This window comes from Salarias fasciatus, chromosome 15 (assembly GCF_902148845.1).
Source record: "Salarias fasciatus chromosome 15, fSalaFa1.1, whole genome shotgun sequence".
Lineage (NCBI taxonomy): Eukaryota > Metazoa > Chordata > Actinopteri > Blenniiformes > Blenniidae > Salarias > Salarias fasciatus.
The window spans coordinates 10,128,424-10,148,890 of NC_043759.1; the positions used below are offsets into that span (position 1 = coordinate 10,128,424).

Below are 20,467 nucleotides of genomic sequence, written 5' to 3' on the forward strand. Positions count from 1 at the left end.
TCTTCCTCTCGTGTCGCCTTGTGTCTTTGGTACAGCCAATTCAACTGGGACAATAACCTGCAGTTCCCCCTCCGGCCAGTAGAGATCAGTATGACTCTGAATGTTGTTTATGTTTTGTACTTCCTTCCCTCGAAAAACAGAAGAGAAGAGAAGCTGCTTTCCCTCTGGACTGTCTGTAGTTGAACCTCACGGAGGGAATATTTCATCTATTGTGGCCGCAGTGACTTCAGTCAGCCTTGGAGAGAGTTTATTATTAACGTGAGACTAACTGCTGCTGTGGGAATATTCACCGCTTTTTGAACGAATCGTCTTGTACGAGGAGGAGACTGATCACCAGGGTGGATTGCTGGGAGTCACAAGGAAAACTGCCGTTTTTCACTGAAGTTGCAAATAACGGGTAAGGGAAAGTGTGAATGAACTCATGAATCTGACTCGTTACTTCAGTCTGTGTTTCACTGTGTTTCTTCAGCCAAACAGAAGCAGTAGTTAGTTTGTTAAAAGTAGCCTCCGGTTCGGACAACTCATTAAATAAGCTGGAAGCTTATTTATATATATATATATATATATATAATATATTTAAATATATATATATATATATATATATATATATATATATATATATATTAATATTGATGATGATGATGATTACTATATAGAGAGGTGTGTCTGAACATGCAACTGTAGTGATTTGGAGACAACAGGTCATATAACCTGGGAGCTATTGAGCAAAACCACTGTCTAATATTATTCTTGGACTAACTATGTCATATAATACTTACATGAATACTGTGAGGGGTGATTACTCTGTACTTTTCCAGGACTTTATAGCCACAATCCCTGAGATATTAAAAAAAATAATAATTTGGCGAAATTTAAAGCTAAAAAAAACGATATTGTCCATAAGTAGTCTACAGAACGACTACTGCTGGACATATTTCATATATTACTTGCAGAACAACTATGAAGTACTATTACTGTGTACTTTACTCATAATCTATAGCCAAAGTTCATTAGACAGTCGTAAAAGTAATTTTATCCTGACTTTGAAGTGCAGTGTAACCATTTTTTCCCCCATAAGTAGTTTACAGAACCAATACTGTTGGATTTATTATGTCATATATTACTTGCACAAATACCCTGAAGCGCTATTACTCTGTATTTTTTCAGCAATTCATTGCCAAATGTCCCTGTTGATCTAAACAAAAGCCAATTTTGCCTGACTTTGAAGTGCAATAAAATCATTTGATTTAACATGTTGAACATGCAATGGAGTTTGTGAAAGACCTGAAGATAAAAATGGGCAGTTATGGATTGATGGGAGAATTTTGACAATCCTAAAAAGCTTTTTTCAAAAGGAAAACCCACTTAAAGACGGACCATGGAAAAAAGAAAGTGTTCCTACAGACACGTGTAATACGCTACCTGATAACTGAAATAACAGGCAAAGTGCCTCCTGCAGGGAGCGTCCACTACAGGTCCAACAATCTCATGTGCACTCTGTGATCACCACAACTATCAGCAAACCAAATCAGGGTGACCACAAAATGTCAAACCGGCGAGTCTCGAATGTGTAAGTGCATGAACAAATGACTCCACAGTTTAAATCCGGTCAGCGAAGGGTGAGACACTTTTCTTTCAGATCCAAGCACAGCAGCAGTCTGGCGCGAGGTCTGAAACTAAAGTTTTAGAAAATTCTGTTTCTGGTGTAATACTTCAGGAGATTGATCTTTTGTCACAAATGGAGGCTGGTGAGAAAACTAGTGTTTGACAAGAGAAATGACTGTACTGTGGCATCAACAGGGACAGGGTGATCTGACTTTTCCTGGAAAAAGTAACAACTCAATCCTGTTATTTACTGACATTTATTAGCTAATTAAAGGAGCAGCCTACCTTCTCAACATGGGCTCCAAAGCATTTCTGGATCACTTAAAAAACAGCACCAGCACACCACTGCATGCAGCAGTAAATTTAACAGTAAGATATAATGAATCAAAAACCCATCTCTCTCTGACCTGCATGCAGCCCTCACTGTTCAGTCCTATGCTTATTTTGGAAGAACTTCTCTACCTGCCTGACTGACTGTGACTGTGGCCTATAATGACTGTTTCAGGCTGTTGATGAAGGTGCCGCGGTGGCACAGTGCGAGTCGATGTTTGTGGAAGCCAACATTCCCACCTGTGAGGCTCTGCAGAGACACTAATTGTTTAAGTTTATGGAGTGACTGGACGAGTCTGAGAACTCCATTATAAAAACGATGTGTGACCCTCAGATGAGCAGCGATCGTTGCACCTCTTTCCTGAGGAAGCACTGGATGAGGACATTGTTAAAATGATTGTATATAGACATTTTTCTTTGTGTAATATACATATTTTTTATACTTCTTTTCACCTATATGGACCTTTATTGTGTCTGGCCTAAAAGAAAGAATGAATGAATGAATATGCGCTTCTTACTAAACAATATGTGCCGTATTTAAGGCTTCATCCGTTTATTCACCTGTTGTGATGACTCTGTTCCCAACTGGTGCTGTTCAGGTCTTCACCTTGAATGCAGGGGAGCCACGTTTGAATCCCGGTCATGGCAAGAGGGGAACCTGGTGTGAAATCAAGCCAAGTTCCACTTATTTGCTTTGGTGAGTTGTGTTAAAAAATCAAACAAACAAAAAAAAAAAACGCTGAGCAGACACTTCATTTAGTGGAGGGATGCTGCACATGTTTAGTTTGAGGTCTGTAGTAGAGTTGCAACAGAGAATCGACAAAACGGTTAAAAATCGATTATTAAAAGTGATGACAACGAATTCACTCATCGATTCGTCATGTTGCTTGATTTACACGTCACATGCTATGTTGCGAAGCCGTCTACGTCACAGGTAGCACTTTGTGAATCCTGGCAGACTGAAATTAATTGAAAAACGCACACACACCTGCAGAGCAAGTCAACAGAATGAGGTGGGAGCAACTTAAGTCATGAAAACATCTGGCGTTTTCCCATTTTCCCAAGTGAGGAAACTGAACATTCGTGCGTCTCGTGGCTTGTCTGATGCTAATGACTGTGTGTGTGCAGACTGTGGACAAACTTTATTTCAGTGTAATCCTCCTGAGCAGAGTTTATATTGGCTTATAAACTTAATAGGGCTGTCGCGGTCATTGCAAAAATGAAATATCGCGATGTCACGAAGCCCACCACGGTGCATGATGGGCCATCGCCAACACCGCATTGCCACCACCACGTTGAGCAGGGAACAATGGCGCTTACACTGGTAGCAAAAAAAAAGAAAAATGTTACTTCGCCCATTTGGGAGCATTAACGAATTTAAGGGCTCACCTAGCTTGCTACACGCCCGGTCACACCGCCCGAACTGTGCTGGAGTGTCCCTGGAGCGGTGAAAAAAATTCATCACCGCTCACCACCGTTTAACAGAAGTTGGCCTCCGTTAAAGCAACGCCGTAAATGCTCGACCACCGCTGATGTTACCGGAGGGGCCCTCCTGCCGCTCCGAAAGTTTTGAGCATATCTGCTTTATTAATGCCTCAAATCAGATTTTAAAATGTATTTAACTTTTTACAGTGCGCATTTGCGCAGCATCACCTCTCACACTCCGCGCACTCGTTTCCCTGATAAACACGCACACACACACCAACACACACAAAATAGTTGTATTATTAACTGTCAATAATAATCAAGAAAATATTAAAATTAGTAAAATAAGTCTCCCCGGCTGCGCACCCGGACGGATACCTGCACACGGGCCGTCCTCACCCTGCTCGTTTGATTCTGGGACTGCAGGCTCCACAGGACAAAGGGATTTATTCAGAAAATGTGTTCGTTCTAAAATTAATTTTTGGAAACGAAAAACACATGGTTTGCTGTACTTTGATGAAGGATATAATATTTTACCCGAATTTGTAATTGGCACCTCTGGAGACGCTGCAGTGCTCCTGCTGTCAACTACCATGTTCGCTGTTGTGTTTAATTTTATTACATTCGTTTATTTATTTATTTTTTTACACCATTTTATGTTATTATTATTTAGTTGTAAACTGACAGTAAGTAGCCTACAGTAATTCTCTATACCTGGAGGTGACGCGTGAGCGCTTCCATGCGCCACTGCAGGTTCTGCGCTGGACTGTACAGCAGCTGGAGGACGGTCAGGTATTTTTGGGGCATCAGGATTACATTGTTTTCGCTTTTTGGCCCGTGGCTGTTCTGACTCTGATTCAGAACTTTCCTCCTCTTCACTCCAGTCAAGATCGCTGATGTCCGACACGTCTCTGCTTCTTCCACATTATATCTCTTATGCCTCTTTTTATTGTCTTTTTTTTGGGGGGATTTGGTTGATATTTTTGGCCATCTGTCTGATTGTCTGCTGTCAGAGCTCGCTCCGTGTTCAGATGCGCGCATAGGAACCAAAGCAAATCAATAGCAGAAACAAGCAAGGCGAAGTGCATCTTTTTTATCTTTTGGAGGTATGAATGCTTTGTAATATTATGTATGTCATTGTTAGGACCTTATTTGCTTCAGAAACCTTATTTGCTTCAGAAAAACATGCAAGACACATATTTAGGAAAAGTCAAAGAATTAGAGGACAGGGGAATTATTTTTAACAGATTTATTAGAATTATAAAAACCCAAACGGTCTGTCAGAACGTCTTGGCTGTTCTAGTGTTAACAACTGTGAAAAAATACTGTTATACTTTTTTATTTATATTTATTTATATTTCTATTTATATTTAGTTCAAGATTGTTGGCCTAGCGGACCCGAGCATCCACGAACTTGCGTCTAGCGGTGCCAAACTTGGACTGGGCGTTGGTGGAGCGGGGGTGAATGTTGCCGGGGCGGAAAATTCAACGCTCCTCACCGCCCGGAATATTTTGTGAAGCTCAAAACTTTCGGAGCGGTAGGAGGGCCCCTCCGATAACACCAGCAGTGGCCGAGCGTATACGACGTTGCTTTAACGGAGGCCAACTTCTGTTAAACGGTGGTGAGCGGTGATGAATTTTTTTCACCGCTCCAGGGACGCTCCAGCAAAGTTCGGGCGGTGTGACCGGGCCTTAACATCCGGCTCTGAAGCTGCAGCTGCCGCCGCCTCCTGCCACGCAGAGCTACGGGGCTCATTTCAACAAAAGTTGAAAAAAACAAACAACGTTGACAGGCTCTGTACTGCAGCAGCTACGTCACGGGAATTTAATCATGAGATTTTGACAGCGGTTCAACAAACGAATTTGCTAAATAGAGAGGGAAAAAAAAAAGAGAAAAGATGGTGCGTTTATATTGCAAATCGCGATGTTGAGCCGCCCTGACATATCGCAGGGGAAATTTCTCAATCGCGACAGCCCTAAAACTTAAATCACCCACAATGATGGTCATCGGGGCCAGCCCTGGGCATAGGCGAACTCGGCGGCCACCTAGGGTGTGGTGTACATCAGCGGCGCCGAATTGTCAGGGGCATCAAACTGCTATCACATGATTCACCAATGATTTCTGCTTCTGCTCATCTGAGTAGTAAGTAGCAGGCAGGGGCATCACTGGTTTTTGAGGGGGGCGGGGGGGCTTCGCCCCCAGGAGATGCAAAGTCTGTATCTCTGTGATGACAGACATGCAAGAAGCCTGTTTGTGGTGGCAGAGCACAGAAGATGAGCTGGTTTTGTGAGCCAGTGAGAAAACATGACTGACATTATAAAGTATGGAAGGCAGCCAGGGACATTAGGCTCAGGCTTTGTTTACACACAGTGATTTAAAGGTACTACACAGGGGAAGAAAATGAGGATTGAATGTTTTCTTTCAGGACAGATATTCTGTGTTTCAGTCCTCTGGAATTGATGTGCAGGTAAAATTACATTGACTTTTCATACTGTTTGTCTTTCATTCAGCGCGACATCCATGTGATTCCAAGACCAGCCTGGCTGATGGGATGTGGGAGGATGGACCAAAAAAATATGCTGGACTAACTGAGGCTTTCAAGGTAGGTAAGCTTTAAAAACTGTGTGTCTGTGTGTGCAAAAATAAAATAAAAAGTATTTGTCCAAGTTGGAGCTCCACCTTTGGACCTTTTTTGCTTTACAAATATACCGTATTGACCCGAATATAGGAGAGTATTTTTTTTCTCAAAATTGTATTCCCAAAAACGGGGTCGTACAATAATCGAGGACAAGATATGACGCATCCAAGCCGCTAGATGGAGCCAAAGTACCGGTGACCAGGAAGCGAATGGAGCGAATGCTGTCTTAGGCTGTGTTCACACCAAAGGTATTTGGATCGACCTAACTGACGTGGCAGTTCCTGGTCGAGCCGGGAGCGACAGTGTGAACACGTTTGTCACATTGGGTCGACCTACTTTTGGGTCAATCCGGGGCCGCTTCGAGGAGGAGGTCTGAGGTAGACCCCGACTCGATCTAGATGCGGTGAGAACACGGTCGCTCCCTGGGTCAAGCCAGCTTTCCTCGTTTGCCCACTTTTGTCCATGTGAGGCTTCTGTAACTGTTATTCTGCGCACATCGAGCATGGCGGAGAGCCTGTGCTTCCTTCTGAAAGTCAGCGATTGGTATGGCCTGCAGAAAAATCATGTACAACAGAACAACCGTTCTGGTTGCGTTGCGTCAACGGAACAAAATCACGGCAGCACTGTGATTCTCTGCAGTCCGCTGGAGGAGGTTGCCAGTTGTGTCGCTCTCCCCAGTAAACAATACGAAACCCCATTTAACTCAATAGAAAGCAGCCCATAGTGCCATCTCGGTTGAAAATGCACGTTAAAACCATATTTGTATAATAAAAAGCACGTCATGAACACATAACTATCATTTCATCAACTTGTCTGACATGTTCAATAAAGAAGCTTGATTTGGCAGAAACCCTCCCAATCTGGCAACACAGAGCCGCTCCGGTCATAGAGCTGGTTTGTGCAATTTTGGTGTCGTTTGACTTTCCTACAGTGACGAAGTACAAAACCAGGAGAAGTAAAAAAAAAAAAAAAAAACTCACCCCACCACATCATTTGAGTCATAGCGCATCCCGCTTCGCCCTTTTGGTTCGACGGTGAGAACACAATTCAGTTATTTATGAGGAAGCTGATTTACAAATTCACACTTCCAAAAGGGGTCCTGGCTCGGCCCAAGTTGATGTGAACACAGCCTTACACAAAGTGATCTCATTGAAAATAGAGGAACGTGACCATCTGGAACAAAGGGGCTCAAACGCTAGACAAGTGAGCAAAAAACAGAGCCGAAGTTTTGATGCCAACTTTAAACTGATGGTAATCAACTCGGGGTGAGAATCGCCAGAGACACCACAATACGATATTATCTCGATATTGCGATATACTGCGTATTGTGATATCAAAAATATCACGATATATAGCAAAGTTGTCAGCTGCAAAGGATGCTAACATACTTCATCTTGATCAACATGTGCCATCTGTTAAAAAAAAGTTTTCAGTCTATTCATCTTACTTCAAATATTTATTCCAATAAAATTGTTCTGAAGCAGCAGCACATTCAAGTGTAAACACAATCAGCAGCTTGTTTAAAACCAGATACTAGCAGATATAAATTAAATATAATTAACACATAAATCAAGACAGATTTAAAATTAAATAAATAATAGATATAGACTAACAGATATAAATTAGGGCTGGGCATTAACGCACTGCTTCCTTAACGCCAACAAATATATTCACCAGGCGTTCACGCCCCCCACGCCCCCCCTCCCCCCCACACACATTGTGCTCCAGCTGAGCGCCAAAAAAACACACACAGCTGCGGCACTTTCTGCGGTGAAAAACGGTCCATTCTTCACTATTTGCCATAATGAACTCGGCCGAATTGTCAGAAAAATCACGAAAAACGCTGGTGTAAGGCACAAATTGAAAAAAAGAGCGCAAATATGACAAAAACGAAAGTGAAACTTAAATTGCGTCTTTTGCCGGCACAACGTTTCGGCCCACTGGGCAGTCTTCAGGCACTGAAAACACACAAAATAAAGTAAATTTCCCTTCAACAGACAATCTGGCTTAATGAGGCACAATTGGGCTTGACTGAATTTATCCTGTCTTCTCTTTATTGGGGTGAGAGATAGAATGAAGTTTGAGGAAGTGTGTGCTCATAACAAACTTCGTTTTTCATCTGCTCTGCTCTTGCTGGTGTGTGTGTGTGTGTGTGTGTGTGTGTGTGTGTGTGTGTGTGTGTGTGTGTGTGTGTGTGTGTGTGTGTGTGTGTGTGTGTGTGTGTGTGTGTGTGTGTGTGTGTGTGTGTGTGTGTGTGTGTGTTGTACATACCCAAAAGTAAGGACCAAAATTTGTATTTCACCAACAGAGTGAGGACATTTTTGCCGATCCTCACTTTTTTAAAAGGCCTTTTTTGGCCTTTTTGAGGGTTAAGACTTGGTTTTTGATTTAGGGTTACAATTGGGTTTAGGTTAGGTTTAGGGCATAGGTTAGGGTTAGGCATTTATTTTTGATGGTTAGGGTTAGGGTAAGGGGCTAGGAAATGCATTATGTCAATGAGTGTCCTCACAACGATACATGTACAAACATGCGTGTGTGTGTGTGTGTGTGTGTGTGTGTGTGTGTGTGTGTGTGTGTGTGTGTGTTTGATTGGGTGCGTATGTCTGTTTGTGTGTGTGTCCATCTCTCTTGTGATTAGGGCTGCCACAAACGATTATTTTGGTAGTCGACTAATCACCGATTATTTTTTTGATTAGTCGACTAATCGCATCATATATAAATTAAAGTAAAACATAGTTTATCGCACCACCGTGAAGCTGGTCTTATATAGCCACAATTAGATTTCAGCTTTTAAGTGTTTAAGGTATATTCTAAATAAAAATAAACACAATTCAGATGATAGTTCATTAAACCTTTATTGAAATATGGAACAAACACTTGTTTAACTGTATACCATAAAGTGCAAATACTTGAATAAAATAAGGAAAAGGCACTTGCCTAAACAACACAAAAATTAATCCTTAATGTTAATTTTTTTTCTTAATTTGTGTTTGGCATCAAGCAACCAAGGAATTATTGAAGTTTTCGTCTCAATGACTCAAAACAAAAGTGCATTTTGTGTTCAGTGCTCAACTGTATACAACTTTATTACACTGTGACTCTACATAATCCCAAACTACACACGGCTCTTGTTCACCGCCAGGAAAGTCAGCATTTCTGCATGTGTTGGAGACAGTCTTCTCTCTTTTGGGAGCAGATGTTCTGCTGCGGAGAAAACCCGCTCCTATGGGGTGGAGGCTCTGAAACATAACGTTAGAAAACATTAGCGCGACATCACTTCTTATTAAAACACATCACTGTTATAACGTTAGAGAAAACATGAAATGTGCGCTAAAGGCAGGTAATGAATCAAATCGTCACCGCTAATGTTAACATTGACAGCTATGAGTAAATGGCAAGTTAGCCCTCTATGCTAATATTAGCTTACCGAGACGACGGTCAATCGTTGTCACGAGCCACGACGTGCTTCTGTTTCGGCTGCTCATGCAGCGCAGTTGTGCTGCCGTGGAAGACAAGTGCTGTCCTGCAGATACTGCATTGCACTTTTCTCTGAGGTTTTCTTGTAATGCTCCCACACTCTGAGCTCCGCTACCGCCGGGTAGCTATGACACCAGTCTGGTGTCGTCGCGCTGACACGACTGCGCATGTGTGTCAAACACAGAAAGGCAGACGTGGCAGTGGAGGGTGCCGCGCAGTTTCGAGACAAAAAAAAATTAAAAAAATAAAAAATAAAAAAATGACTCGTCGACTATTAAATTAGTCGTCGATGATTTTAATAGTCGACATAATCGTGATTAATCGACCAATCGTGGCAGCCCTACTTGTGATTAGACCCAAGTGACAGACGGACGAGCAACACCGTCCGTGACTAATCATCATTTAATTTATTTTATTTTGAAAATTGACCGGATTCTCTTGCCTTTTCTGTCCGATCTGCTTGATCCAGCTTGACAATTGGCACTCTTGCCGCTCGAACGCGAGAATGAAGCGGAGCGGGCGCGGCGCCCGCCTGCGCGTTGTGTGCGGCCAGTCAGATAGAGGTTAACATGGGAGGCCATCAGAAGCGCCGTGTGCGGCGCTTCCACGTCCAGTGCGTTCGGGCCGTTATTTGGAGCAGTGCTGAGCCTGATGGCAGCAGGAAGGACTTGCGGTAACGCTGCTTCACACACCTGGGGGGACGCAGCCTGTCGCTCACACAGCTGTCCAGGGCCCTCAGGGGGTCCTGCATGGGGACATCCTGCTCAAATGCATGTGGGTTGGTGGTGTTTCCGCTGTATTTAACTTTTGCAAAGCACATTTTGCAAATGGCGTGGCTCTTATCTGTCCCTCCGTCCTTGTTGTAAAAGCCAAAGTGATTCCAGATTTCAGCTTTATAAATATTCCTCGGAGCGTCTTCCAGTTCCTCTGCCACGTGAGACTGTTGTGTGAACTAAATACCGTGAGATCATAGTGTGAAGAAGCCACCTGGGATAGCTCTCGCGAGATGCTGTTCTTGCTCTGTCGGACTGCTGGCTCAGCAAAGCTCCTGGTGTGTTGTGCTGCCAACTAGTGGCGAAGAGTAAAAGTGCAGCACACAAAAGGACGCTGCAATGGATATTTACTCGAAAAATACATAATTAAAAATTGATATGGACGTATTTTGAAACGATGCGAGAATCCCGTGACATAGTATCGCGATATATCGCCGAATCGATTTTTTCGAACACCCCTATAATCAGTGCAACAGAGTCAACAAACAACTGCACTGTTGCACTGCTGTTGTGTTGCAGTTTATAATTAGTTTTTTAGAATGAATTGTTGAAGATTAATGAAGTTGAATAGAGCTTGAATTTAATGGTTATGAAGTTATATACTTCATTAATGCAGTTATTGAACCTTTGAGGCTACTTAATTGTTGCTCATTGTTGCTTATTTTGAGAAAGAGAATATATTTTTTAATTAAGACTGCAATAGATTTTTTTTTATCTTAAATCACGTGAAATGTTATCGCCGTTGTGAGTTTTGGAGTTTAGAATAATTGTACAATAAAAAGTTGTTTTATGAGTAACCTTATTGTCTTCAACATATTTTTATTTTCACAAAATGATATTTGAAAATAGGGGTCGTTTTATAATCAGAGTAGTCCTATATTCGGGCCAATAGGGTAGATATGATGGTTCAGTGATGAGATTCAATTCAAAATTCTGTTGTTGACTCGGAGTTAATTAAACTTAACATATGTGTTGATATAAAAATGCTGTAAAATGCATGTATTGTGTATCAAGTGACGCAAAAATTATTCCTGTTATATTATTGAGCATGTTTTTTTCTTTGATCAAATACAGGAGTAGAAGACATAGAAGATCTTTGGGATCAATGAAGATGGATGATGAGGACATTCACTGTCTCAAGGACAGAGGAAAAGTCAAAGCAGACACAGTATGGCAATGGCGAATTTTGCATGCAAAGAAATATTCAACACATCCAGATCCATTCTTTTACAGTAATAAAATCGGGCTGAATTTTAATGTTGCTTCCAGCTCTCGCCCAAAACTGAATTCACCATTTGTGCCAAATGGCGTCATACTTGAGGTGTGTGAATTTGCTCGAACGATCAACAAGAGCAGTATGCACTTCATCCCAAACATTCTGGAAAACAATTTTGATCTTGGATTTGAAAATGAGCAACAGCGGATCGATTTCACTGCTCAAATTCAGCACAAGCTGGAAGAATTGGTCCGAAAACCTGTCACAGATAAAAATGAAGTTTTTGCTCTTTTTGACACCTGGAAGACAGAAGGTAGCAATAATGGACTGAACAAGGCAACAAGGACACACAAACCTCAGAGTTTCTTCATGGAAATTGAGATTATAAGTGAACTTGAACAATTATTGAAATGTTCCTCAGAAAAAGAGACAGAAGAGATATCAGGATCACACACTGATGGCGGTGATCGGAAAGATAACACTGATTGTTCAGGAACAGAAATGAAAGAAGTCGTCAATGCGGACATTCCTTTGTTGTTGTTCTCTTCTTGTGAAAACATTGGTTTGAACCTTGGCACGGGGACTAAACAAAGTCTTGATCCAGGCTTGTTAACAGAGAGAGTGATGTTTGAGTTGTTGGATTTTGCACGAGTCTTGACTGCCTCCTTCACCTCCATTGTCGTAAATGTGTTGGAGCATAATTTTGAGCTTGATCTGAAAAGTCAAGAGAGAAGGAATGAAGTGTGGTTGTTGATATCACAGATGCTAAAAAGGGGGAAACAAATGGCCGCCAGTAACACAAACTTCATCCCAGAGTTTGAAAATGAGCCATTTTTCTTTGAGAGAAACCCATTAAAGAGAGCCTACGTACCAGCACTGTCCACAGTGGAAACCCTTCTGTCAGAAGAGACAAAGAGACAAAAGCTGGATTTCAGTGCTTCTCAGGAAAAGATGCCTCCTTCAGTCACAAAATTCATCATGAAGAAGGACCAAGAACAACTGAATGAAAATGTGAACAAGAAAAGTCTTTCTCACAACACTGAGTTGTGTTCAGGTACAGAAGAGGAAGATGAGCATTGCCACATGTGCCCTGTGGAGGACGACGTAGATTCAGAAAGTATTGGCATACAAAACTCAACTGGCTGTGACATGTCCACAGAATCATTAAGTAGGTTGAGTAAACAGTCTCATGCCACCACTGATGGTTCATGTAATGCATCCACATTGAACACAGATCTTACCCCACCATCTGACTTCCAGCCAAAGAAAACTCTGGTGCAAGGCAACGGTGAGACACAGATTCCAAGAAATGTACCAAATGACTGTGGCATCGACCAAGAAAGAGAAATAGATTCCAGTTTGTGGAAACTGCGTGCCAGTCGCGTAAACCAAATCCTCCTGACACTGGACAAAGACCAATCGAGATTGATTTCTGTGAGGAATCTCGGTGTCGAGTTTGATGTTGGGTTTGGACCCAAACAGCATCTTAGTCTTGATGATTTGACAAGTCCAGTTCTTTTTGAACTTGCACAATTTGCATTAGCCATGAATTCATCCCAGCAGGAATTCATCCTGGAGATTCTTGAGAACAACTTTGACTTGTGCCTGCAAAGTGAACGCCATCAAAAAACCTTCATGTGTGAAGTCATGAAGCGAGTAAGAGAACTTCAAAAATGTGAGGATGCGGTGAAATTCTCAAAAGAGGGTTTTGAACTTCCAGTTTCAGTGTCACCTGTTGACAGTGTTTATCAGAGCAGTGTCATTGCTGAACCCAGCCCCATGTCCAACATTGGATATTGTGAAGGTAGACCAGTGTGTGGTCCTAATTCTCATGCTGAAGCTGGAGTGGACTTACCTTCAGAACCTGAATCTGTTTCAGAGGACGACATGGATCTTTACCCTTTCTGTAAGGACATTGGTCTGAGGCTTCAAGCTGAATGCAGGCGTTCAACTGGAAAAGTTGCCATCAATAAACTGACCAAAGGAGCAATGACTGAAGTGGTGAAATTTGCAGAAACATTGTGTGGAGCCTTTGAAGAGATCTGCATGGATGTGCTCAGACACAACTTTGACTTGGAAAGTATGGATTCTTACCTTGCAACAACGATTTTTGCTCAGGTCGTTGTTGCAACTAAACTGAAGAATCTATCAGATAACTTCTCTTGCAGAATAATGAAACATTCCATGGCAGATCCTTCAATTCTCATGCATGGAAGAAAGCCCAGTGACACAGAAGCACACAATAATCCCAACTTGTTATTGTGGATGCTGCGAGAAAATCATGTTAAACATATCCTTTCAGTGCTTCATGGAGATCAGTGTCCACTTTATTCTTACTCCAGGTGTAAGAAATTAGGCCTTGATTTTAATGTGGGGTCTGGAGTGAAACGCAGCCTTGATCCAAAATGCCTAACAAATGGCATCATGGTTGAACTTGCCACTTTTGCCAAGACACTGCAGTTATCTGAAAATGATTTCATGACAGAGATTTTGGAGTTTAATTTTGATCTAAATTTCAACAACGAACTTCATCGCAGTGCTTTTACAAAACAACTGAGCGCAGATGTTTTTCAGCTCATTTCAAGAAACAAGAAATTCCCACTGAAGAACAAACAACATTTTGAGCTCCCTGACTTGAGATGTTTAGAAGAATGCACTCCAGACTGTCCCAAATGTTACCAAGACAGGATTGAAACCTGTTTTCAGGATGAATCTGAATCTGATCACATGCCTCATGTTCGTCCTCATAACATCACTGATGAATCACGAGCTCATATCTGCACACAACCAAAGTTTGCAAAGATCCCAGTCTCTAATTTCTCATCAGCAGAAATTTTGACCAAGCCCTACCATCACAGTAAGGAAGCTGGTTTAAGCCTGTGTGTGGACAGAGACCACCCAAAAGAGAAGTTAGACTTGCATGTTCTGACGGAGGAAGTGATGCTTGATGTATATCATTTTGCCCAAAAACTGTGTGGAGCAGAAACTGAGATCATTCATGATGTTCTTGAGCACAACTTCAACTTGACACAGAATCACATTAAAGATCTGACTCGACATTTCTGTGACAGAATGAGAGCAAACATTGAGCAGCTCGCCTGGTTCAATGAAGTTGTTGATCTTGATAAAGCTATTTCGAAAGTACCCCAAAATAATGGTGTTAGTTGCTCTGAAAAAGTATCCAGTTGTGAGGGTGCTTCCCATTTCATGGCCACTAATGATTTACCCAGTTCACCTGTCAACACAGATGTGAGTTCACCATCGTCAGATGTACCTGAAGAAGTCATGATGCAAGAAAGTGAAACAGAAGAAGAGACCCTCAAAACAGAGACCAACATGTGGAAGTTTCGTTCCTACTATGTGACAAAAATCGTACATGCTTTTTCGAAGGAACTTTCCCCATACTGGCTCGTGGGACACTTCGAGTTTGATGTTGGATCTGGGCCGCCCAAAAACAAAAGCAGTGACAAAGTGACGTCCTCGGTTCTATACAGAGTTGTTCATTTTGCATTAGCACTGAGTTCATCCCAGCAGAATGTCCTTGTGGATATTCTAGAATACAACTTTAACTTAGGCCTGCAGAGTGAATACCAGAAAATAACATTTGCACATGAAGTCATGAAAAGAGTCCAGGAATTATTAGCCCGTGACGACAGAGATAACGTTTTGAAAGAGGTGTTTGTTTTGCCAGGTTCCCTGTCATTTAGTAATGTGAAGTGTGAGAGTGATGACAGTGTTGATTCTGAACCTGAAACTTCACAGACAGCTTCAGACCTTTATCCATTCTGCAAGAAGATTGGTTTGAAGCTCAATGTGAGTTTCTGTCACCCAGATAAAAAGCTCGAACTCCACAAACTGACAAACGGAGCAGTGATTGAGGTTGTGAATTTTGCAGAAAAATTGTGTGGAAGCTACGAGCAGATTTGTGTCGATGTCCTGCGGCACAACTTTGATCTTGATTCACAGATATCAGATTCTGATCTTGCTCAAAATATTCTTTCGCAGGTTCCTTTTGCCATTGAGGAAACTAATTTTCGATATTTTTGCAGAAAAACGAAGTTTGTGACCAGAATCAATTTAAATGTCATGGACTCTCAGACGAATGCATCTCCACAAACATGCACTACGAGTTCAGTTAAAGCAGAGATGAACCAGAGTGCAAGTCAGCCCGGTGACGTTGAAGCACAAAATGATCCATATTTGCTGTTGTGGAAACTCCGAGCCAATCGAGTTCAGCAAATCCTCTCAGTGCCCCACAAAGACCAGTGTCCACTTTACTCTTACAGCAGATGTAAGACATTCGGCATTGATTTTGATGTAGGATCTGGTTTGAAACGTCGTCTTGATCCAAAACTATTGACCAATGGCATCATATGTGAACTTTTCACTTTTGCCACCGAACTCGGGTCATCTATGAAACATTTTATGACAGAGATTTTGGAGTACAATTTCAATCTGCACTTCAACAATACACTTCACCGAAGTGCTTTTGCAAACTCACTGATGGAGAAAGTCAAAATCATGAATCGGATACCGCCCACATTGCGATGGATATCACTCTTTGATCTTCCAGATGAGAGATTGATTCAGGAAGTGGCACCATTTTACACCAATTGTCCTGTCGATCTTTCCCATACCATGATGAATGTTGTCTCTGCTGATGCAAACCATGAGAAAATTGCTGCAAATGCTCCAATGTCCACCTTCCCCGCAACAGAGGTGATAACAAAGCAATACCATTTCTCCAAGAAAGCTGGTCTGAGCTTGTGTGTGGATAAGGCTCACCCGAAAGTTAAACTGGACAAAGGAGCACTAACATGTCAAGTTATGCAGGATGTGTACAGCTTTTCCAAAAAACTTTGTGGAACAAAGCTTCAAACGGTTAATGATATCCTTGAGCACAACTTAGACCTGGACAAAAAGATTCATGTGGACAACATTGCAAGCCTTTTTTTCAGTCGACTATACTTATATAAAGGAGATCCTGCCTGGTTCCATGAAGTTCTTGACATTAAGCAAAGTCCAAAAGAAAAAGTGAAATTGAGAGACCCACCTCCTGTTCTGAGTCGTGAAAGATTTGATTTATTTCAAAAAAGGAAACAGGACATGCAGAAAGTGACGGATATCTCCAGTGAATCGCAGAACAATAGTGTGGGTCAACATCATCTTGCCGAATGTCAGTCAGGAGAAGACTACATGTGCCCTCTGGAAGAGGACATAGATTCAGAAAATGATGTGGATGATAATCAGTGTGTCAGTCAAGCCAGGTGGGACTTTTCCAGTGGAGCACAGATGAATGATGTGGGTAAACATCACCTCACCACCAGTGATGCTGCATTGACTTCGAAAGTGGACACACCTATGAGCTCACAAAGTCAGCCAAATGAATGCCAGTTGGAAGGTGATGAAGACAAACATGTTCCAATAAGTTGGCAAAATGGTTGCATCATCAACCACAACATGGACCCAGAGCTCAAATTTGGAAATTGTGGGCCAACCATTTGAGACAACTCATCCTATTTATAAAATCGATGTCCCATCAGACCTTCAATTGTTTAGGTGCCCCATGTTTTCCAGGTGCTTCAACACAGCTGAATCTGAGGAAGGTGCCATGAGCAACTCAATCAGAAAGTCTGATCACAAGTCACTCCTTACAGTCAGCCATAACGAAGCAGGGAGACACTGAAAACATGCAGAGCTGTGGCCCTCCAGTATCTGAGTTTGAGACAGTTCTTGCAGACTTTGATGTTGGCTTTCAGCCTAAAAGAAACTTGAGTCCTGATCATTTGACTAAATATGCTCTTTTTTGCATTGCTGTGTTTGCACTTGAGATGAATGCATCCCAAGAAGAATTCATGATGGAGATTCTTAAAAATAACTTTGACTTATGCCTAAAGAGCATAGACAGTGAGAAATCCTTTGCAAGTGAAGTCATAAAACAAGTAAGAGAGCTTGTTAACTGTGGGGAAGCAGCGAAAGATTTAAGGGAGGTGTTCAAATTTCCAGGCTTCGTGTCATTCAGCAGCAGCAGTACTGAATCTGAACCACACCCCACATCAAGCACAGAAGAAAGTGATGTTTCTCCGATGGCTGCTCCAAGTCTGTCTGCTGAAAATGACTGAGCACTGAAACTTCCCAGAACAATGTGGATCTTTGCCCGTTCTGCAACGACATTGGTTTGAAGCTCACTGTATGTGGCTGTCGACCAAACAAAACACTTGAAGTCAACAAATTGACCATAGAAGCAACGATTGAAGCAACGATTCAGATCTGGCAAGAAAAATTCTTGAACAGGTTCCTCTTGTGGTTGCACAAATAAATCTTGAGAACAATTTCAAAAGAGTAACATCCCAAAGAAAATTTAACCCAATTGACATAAACTGCCAGGACAGACCAAGTTCAGAATCATGCAGTACTGGCCCCATCAGAGCAAATGTTGACCACAGTATGAGCATCCGCTGTGACATTAAAGTGCGATATGACCCAGATTTACTGCTGTGGAGACTACAAGCAAATCGTATTCAGCAGATACTCTCTGTGCCTCATGGAGAACAATGCCCATTTTACAGACTGGTCCTGTGAATCTGGAGACATTGAAGAGGAGATGCAGGATCCACACAGCTATATCCCAGAAATGGACTTTGAAGACAGTTATCCATCTTGGCATGATGCCAGTGGAATTCTGGACAGAGATTTAGTCTCGGTTAAACCTGAAGAGTTCAGTGGGAATATGTACTTGACAGAATGTCCATCTGGAAAAGTTGATGTCGGAGAAGAGCCACAAATGGAAGGTGTCCAGGATTCTGCCCTGTCTGCACCACAAGTGTCTGACATACAACAGAATGTCATTTTACCATTCAGACCAGTGCATGATGGAAACAGTATCCAGTTCTAACACTGTGCAGTGTGAACCTCTGCAATACTCTGTGGTGATAATCAAAGATCAGGAGCAACAGAATGTGCCAGATCAATGATACTGTTTTGTGTCAATGAGTCAAGTTGACATCAGGTGTTCATGTAAAAAGTTTACACATCCAGCAGGTATGAAAATGTGTGAGCAGCAGAGTGAACTGCCTGGAATTTCTTTAATCTTTGTAAGATTTTGTGTGAAAAACATGTTGAATACTCAGTTTCAGAGTTGTAGGAATCTTTAGCTTGACAGGTAAAGGGTTGCATTTTTGAGGCCTTAAACTCATTTCTGTCATGTTCACCCTTTTTTCTAACCATGTCATGCTTATATATTTAATTTCCATTTTCAGTTTTTTCAGTTTGTGAAATTTACTACGCTCACCGCATTTTAACCGTTTATTTTGTTTTTATTAAAGTGAGTCTCTCTTCTTCGTGATTGTGTATAGCTTTATTTTGAATCTTGTGATTAACGTCAAACTCCAAAAAGATAGATGACTGTCTTTGAATTGTTTTACCATTTCTTTTTGTTTTATAAAGTTTTGAATAGATCTTTCCTGTCTTTATATATTTTTTGGTGTGTCAGAGTGAAGATTTCCTCCTCTTCCTGCAAACACCCTGATCAGTTTCAGAGTTATAAGCATCTTAAGTTTCTGAAGGTTAAAAGATGGGTGTTTTAGGCCTTCACGGCAGTCGGGATCATTTTGAATGGATGTGCCAGTTATTCAAATTAAACTCGTACCACTGTTCAGAGTTGAGCTTATTTCTGTCTTGCTCTTGCTTTTATTTGTTATCGTGTAATGTATGTAAATTCAGGTATTTGTATAAAGTTTCGCAAGATCTTTCCTTCTCTTGAGTTTTTATTTTTAAATATAGGTGACTGTGAAGATTTTACATCGACCAGGTTATTGCGAGTATTTTAGGTAATTCGGCTCCATGATGTTTATATCATGAAGGAAACTTAACATGTTTAGACGTTTAAAGGACAGTAACATAAAATTTCAAGCTTTTTAACTGACTTAGTTATATTCAGGTCCAGAAATATGAGACCTGTGGTTATTTACGAGTTACATGGTTAAAATTAAATAAAATAAAATCTGAGTTTGTCTTTTGCTCTTCCAGTTCCGGTGCTCTTGACTTCAGAGGACCTTTGAAAATTGTCATATAAGCAGCTGTACAGCTGCAAACACCTCGATATGTGTCTGTTTTTGGTAAATATAACACTTAAATCAAACTGTTGGTGGTGCTGCGTACCAGGAGTCTGCTGGTTGTCTTTGGGGACTTTCACAGATCCACAAACTACTTATAATCAGACACTTCTCTGAGGAATGTGCTTATTATGGTCCTACTTTAAAAAAAGAGAAATTATTGAAGCACTTATAGGTTTAAAAACTTCCATTTCAAATTATTCTGTCACACTTTTGCTTCCACTTGGCGTGGAAGCAAATATGGAGAAAAAATGAAATTCAGAATACTTTTTCCATGATCCATTTTAAGAAACCAACTGTTGTTAGCTTCTTGAAAAGAGCAGCTCTGACTGCGATACACTGGGTTGCTACACTTCAGCAGATAATGCAAGTTGCATTATCATGACACTCATATGCACTCTATACTATTTCAGGATGCATACATTAGTAGACATTCTAAAAATATAAGTGTAGAGCAGCTCACCAAAGTGACATGCAGCTGCACTGCACGCGTCCTCCATCACCATGGAAACAGACTTCAGAGATCGATCTTGATGATTCCAACACTGATCTCTGAAGAGTCCGTTTCCATGGTGATGGAGGACGCGCTGCTCTCAAACAAACTGCTCAGGCCCAACAATTTGATTTTGTCTGAAATGTTTCTAATTCATAATAAATCAAGATTTGTGTTTTGCTTACTCCTTCAAATATGCTGTCTTTGCCATGACAAATTCTATTATAGTTAACCAAACTGATGATAAATGATGATCAGATTCTGTGTTTACTTTTAGTTGAGTATTTGTTACGCTGCATCATTGTGGTTTTAAAAGTAAAATCTTAAAAAAAACAGTTAACAAGTTCTTTCTTCTGCTCTGGAGTTGATCCAGATTCTTCTGTTTGCAAATTTCA

The 20,467-nt window shown here is 41.3% G+C and overlaps 2 protein-coding genes across 3 annotated transcripts in view; both read left to right on the forward strand.

Annotated features, from left to right (window-relative positions):
* LOC115401855 (uncharacterized) overlaps window positions 1-20,467 on the forward strand; it is an 87,809-nt gene that overhangs the window by 20,354 nt on the left and 46,988 nt on the right. The window lies entirely within an intron of this gene.
* LOC115401858 (uncharacterized) lies at window positions 151-19,213 on the forward strand. 2 transcript variants are annotated; one of them, XM_030110218.1, is made up of 4 exons: window positions 151-397; window positions 2,535-2,632; window positions 5,872-5,963; window positions 11,324-19,213. In XM_030110218.1, exon 4 carries the CDS (start codon window positions 11,355-11,357, stop codon window positions 16,968-16,970), a length of 5,616 nt encoding a protein of 1,871 aa, XP_029966078.1. In that variant the 5' UTR covers window positions 151-397; window positions 2,535-2,632; window positions 5,872-5,963; window positions 11,324-11,354; the 3' UTR covers window positions 16,971-19,213. The 2 variants fall into 2 exon arrangements, with proteins under 2 accessions (XP_029966078.1, XP_029966079.1); XM_030110219.1 differs by lacking the exon at window positions 2,535-2,632.

Bases quoted from the DNA above. Each gene is read 5' to 3' on its own strand.
- LOC115401858 (XM_030110218.1), top strand. From the start codon at position 11,355: ATGAAGATGGATGATGAGGACATTCACTGTCTCAAGGACAGAGGAAAA.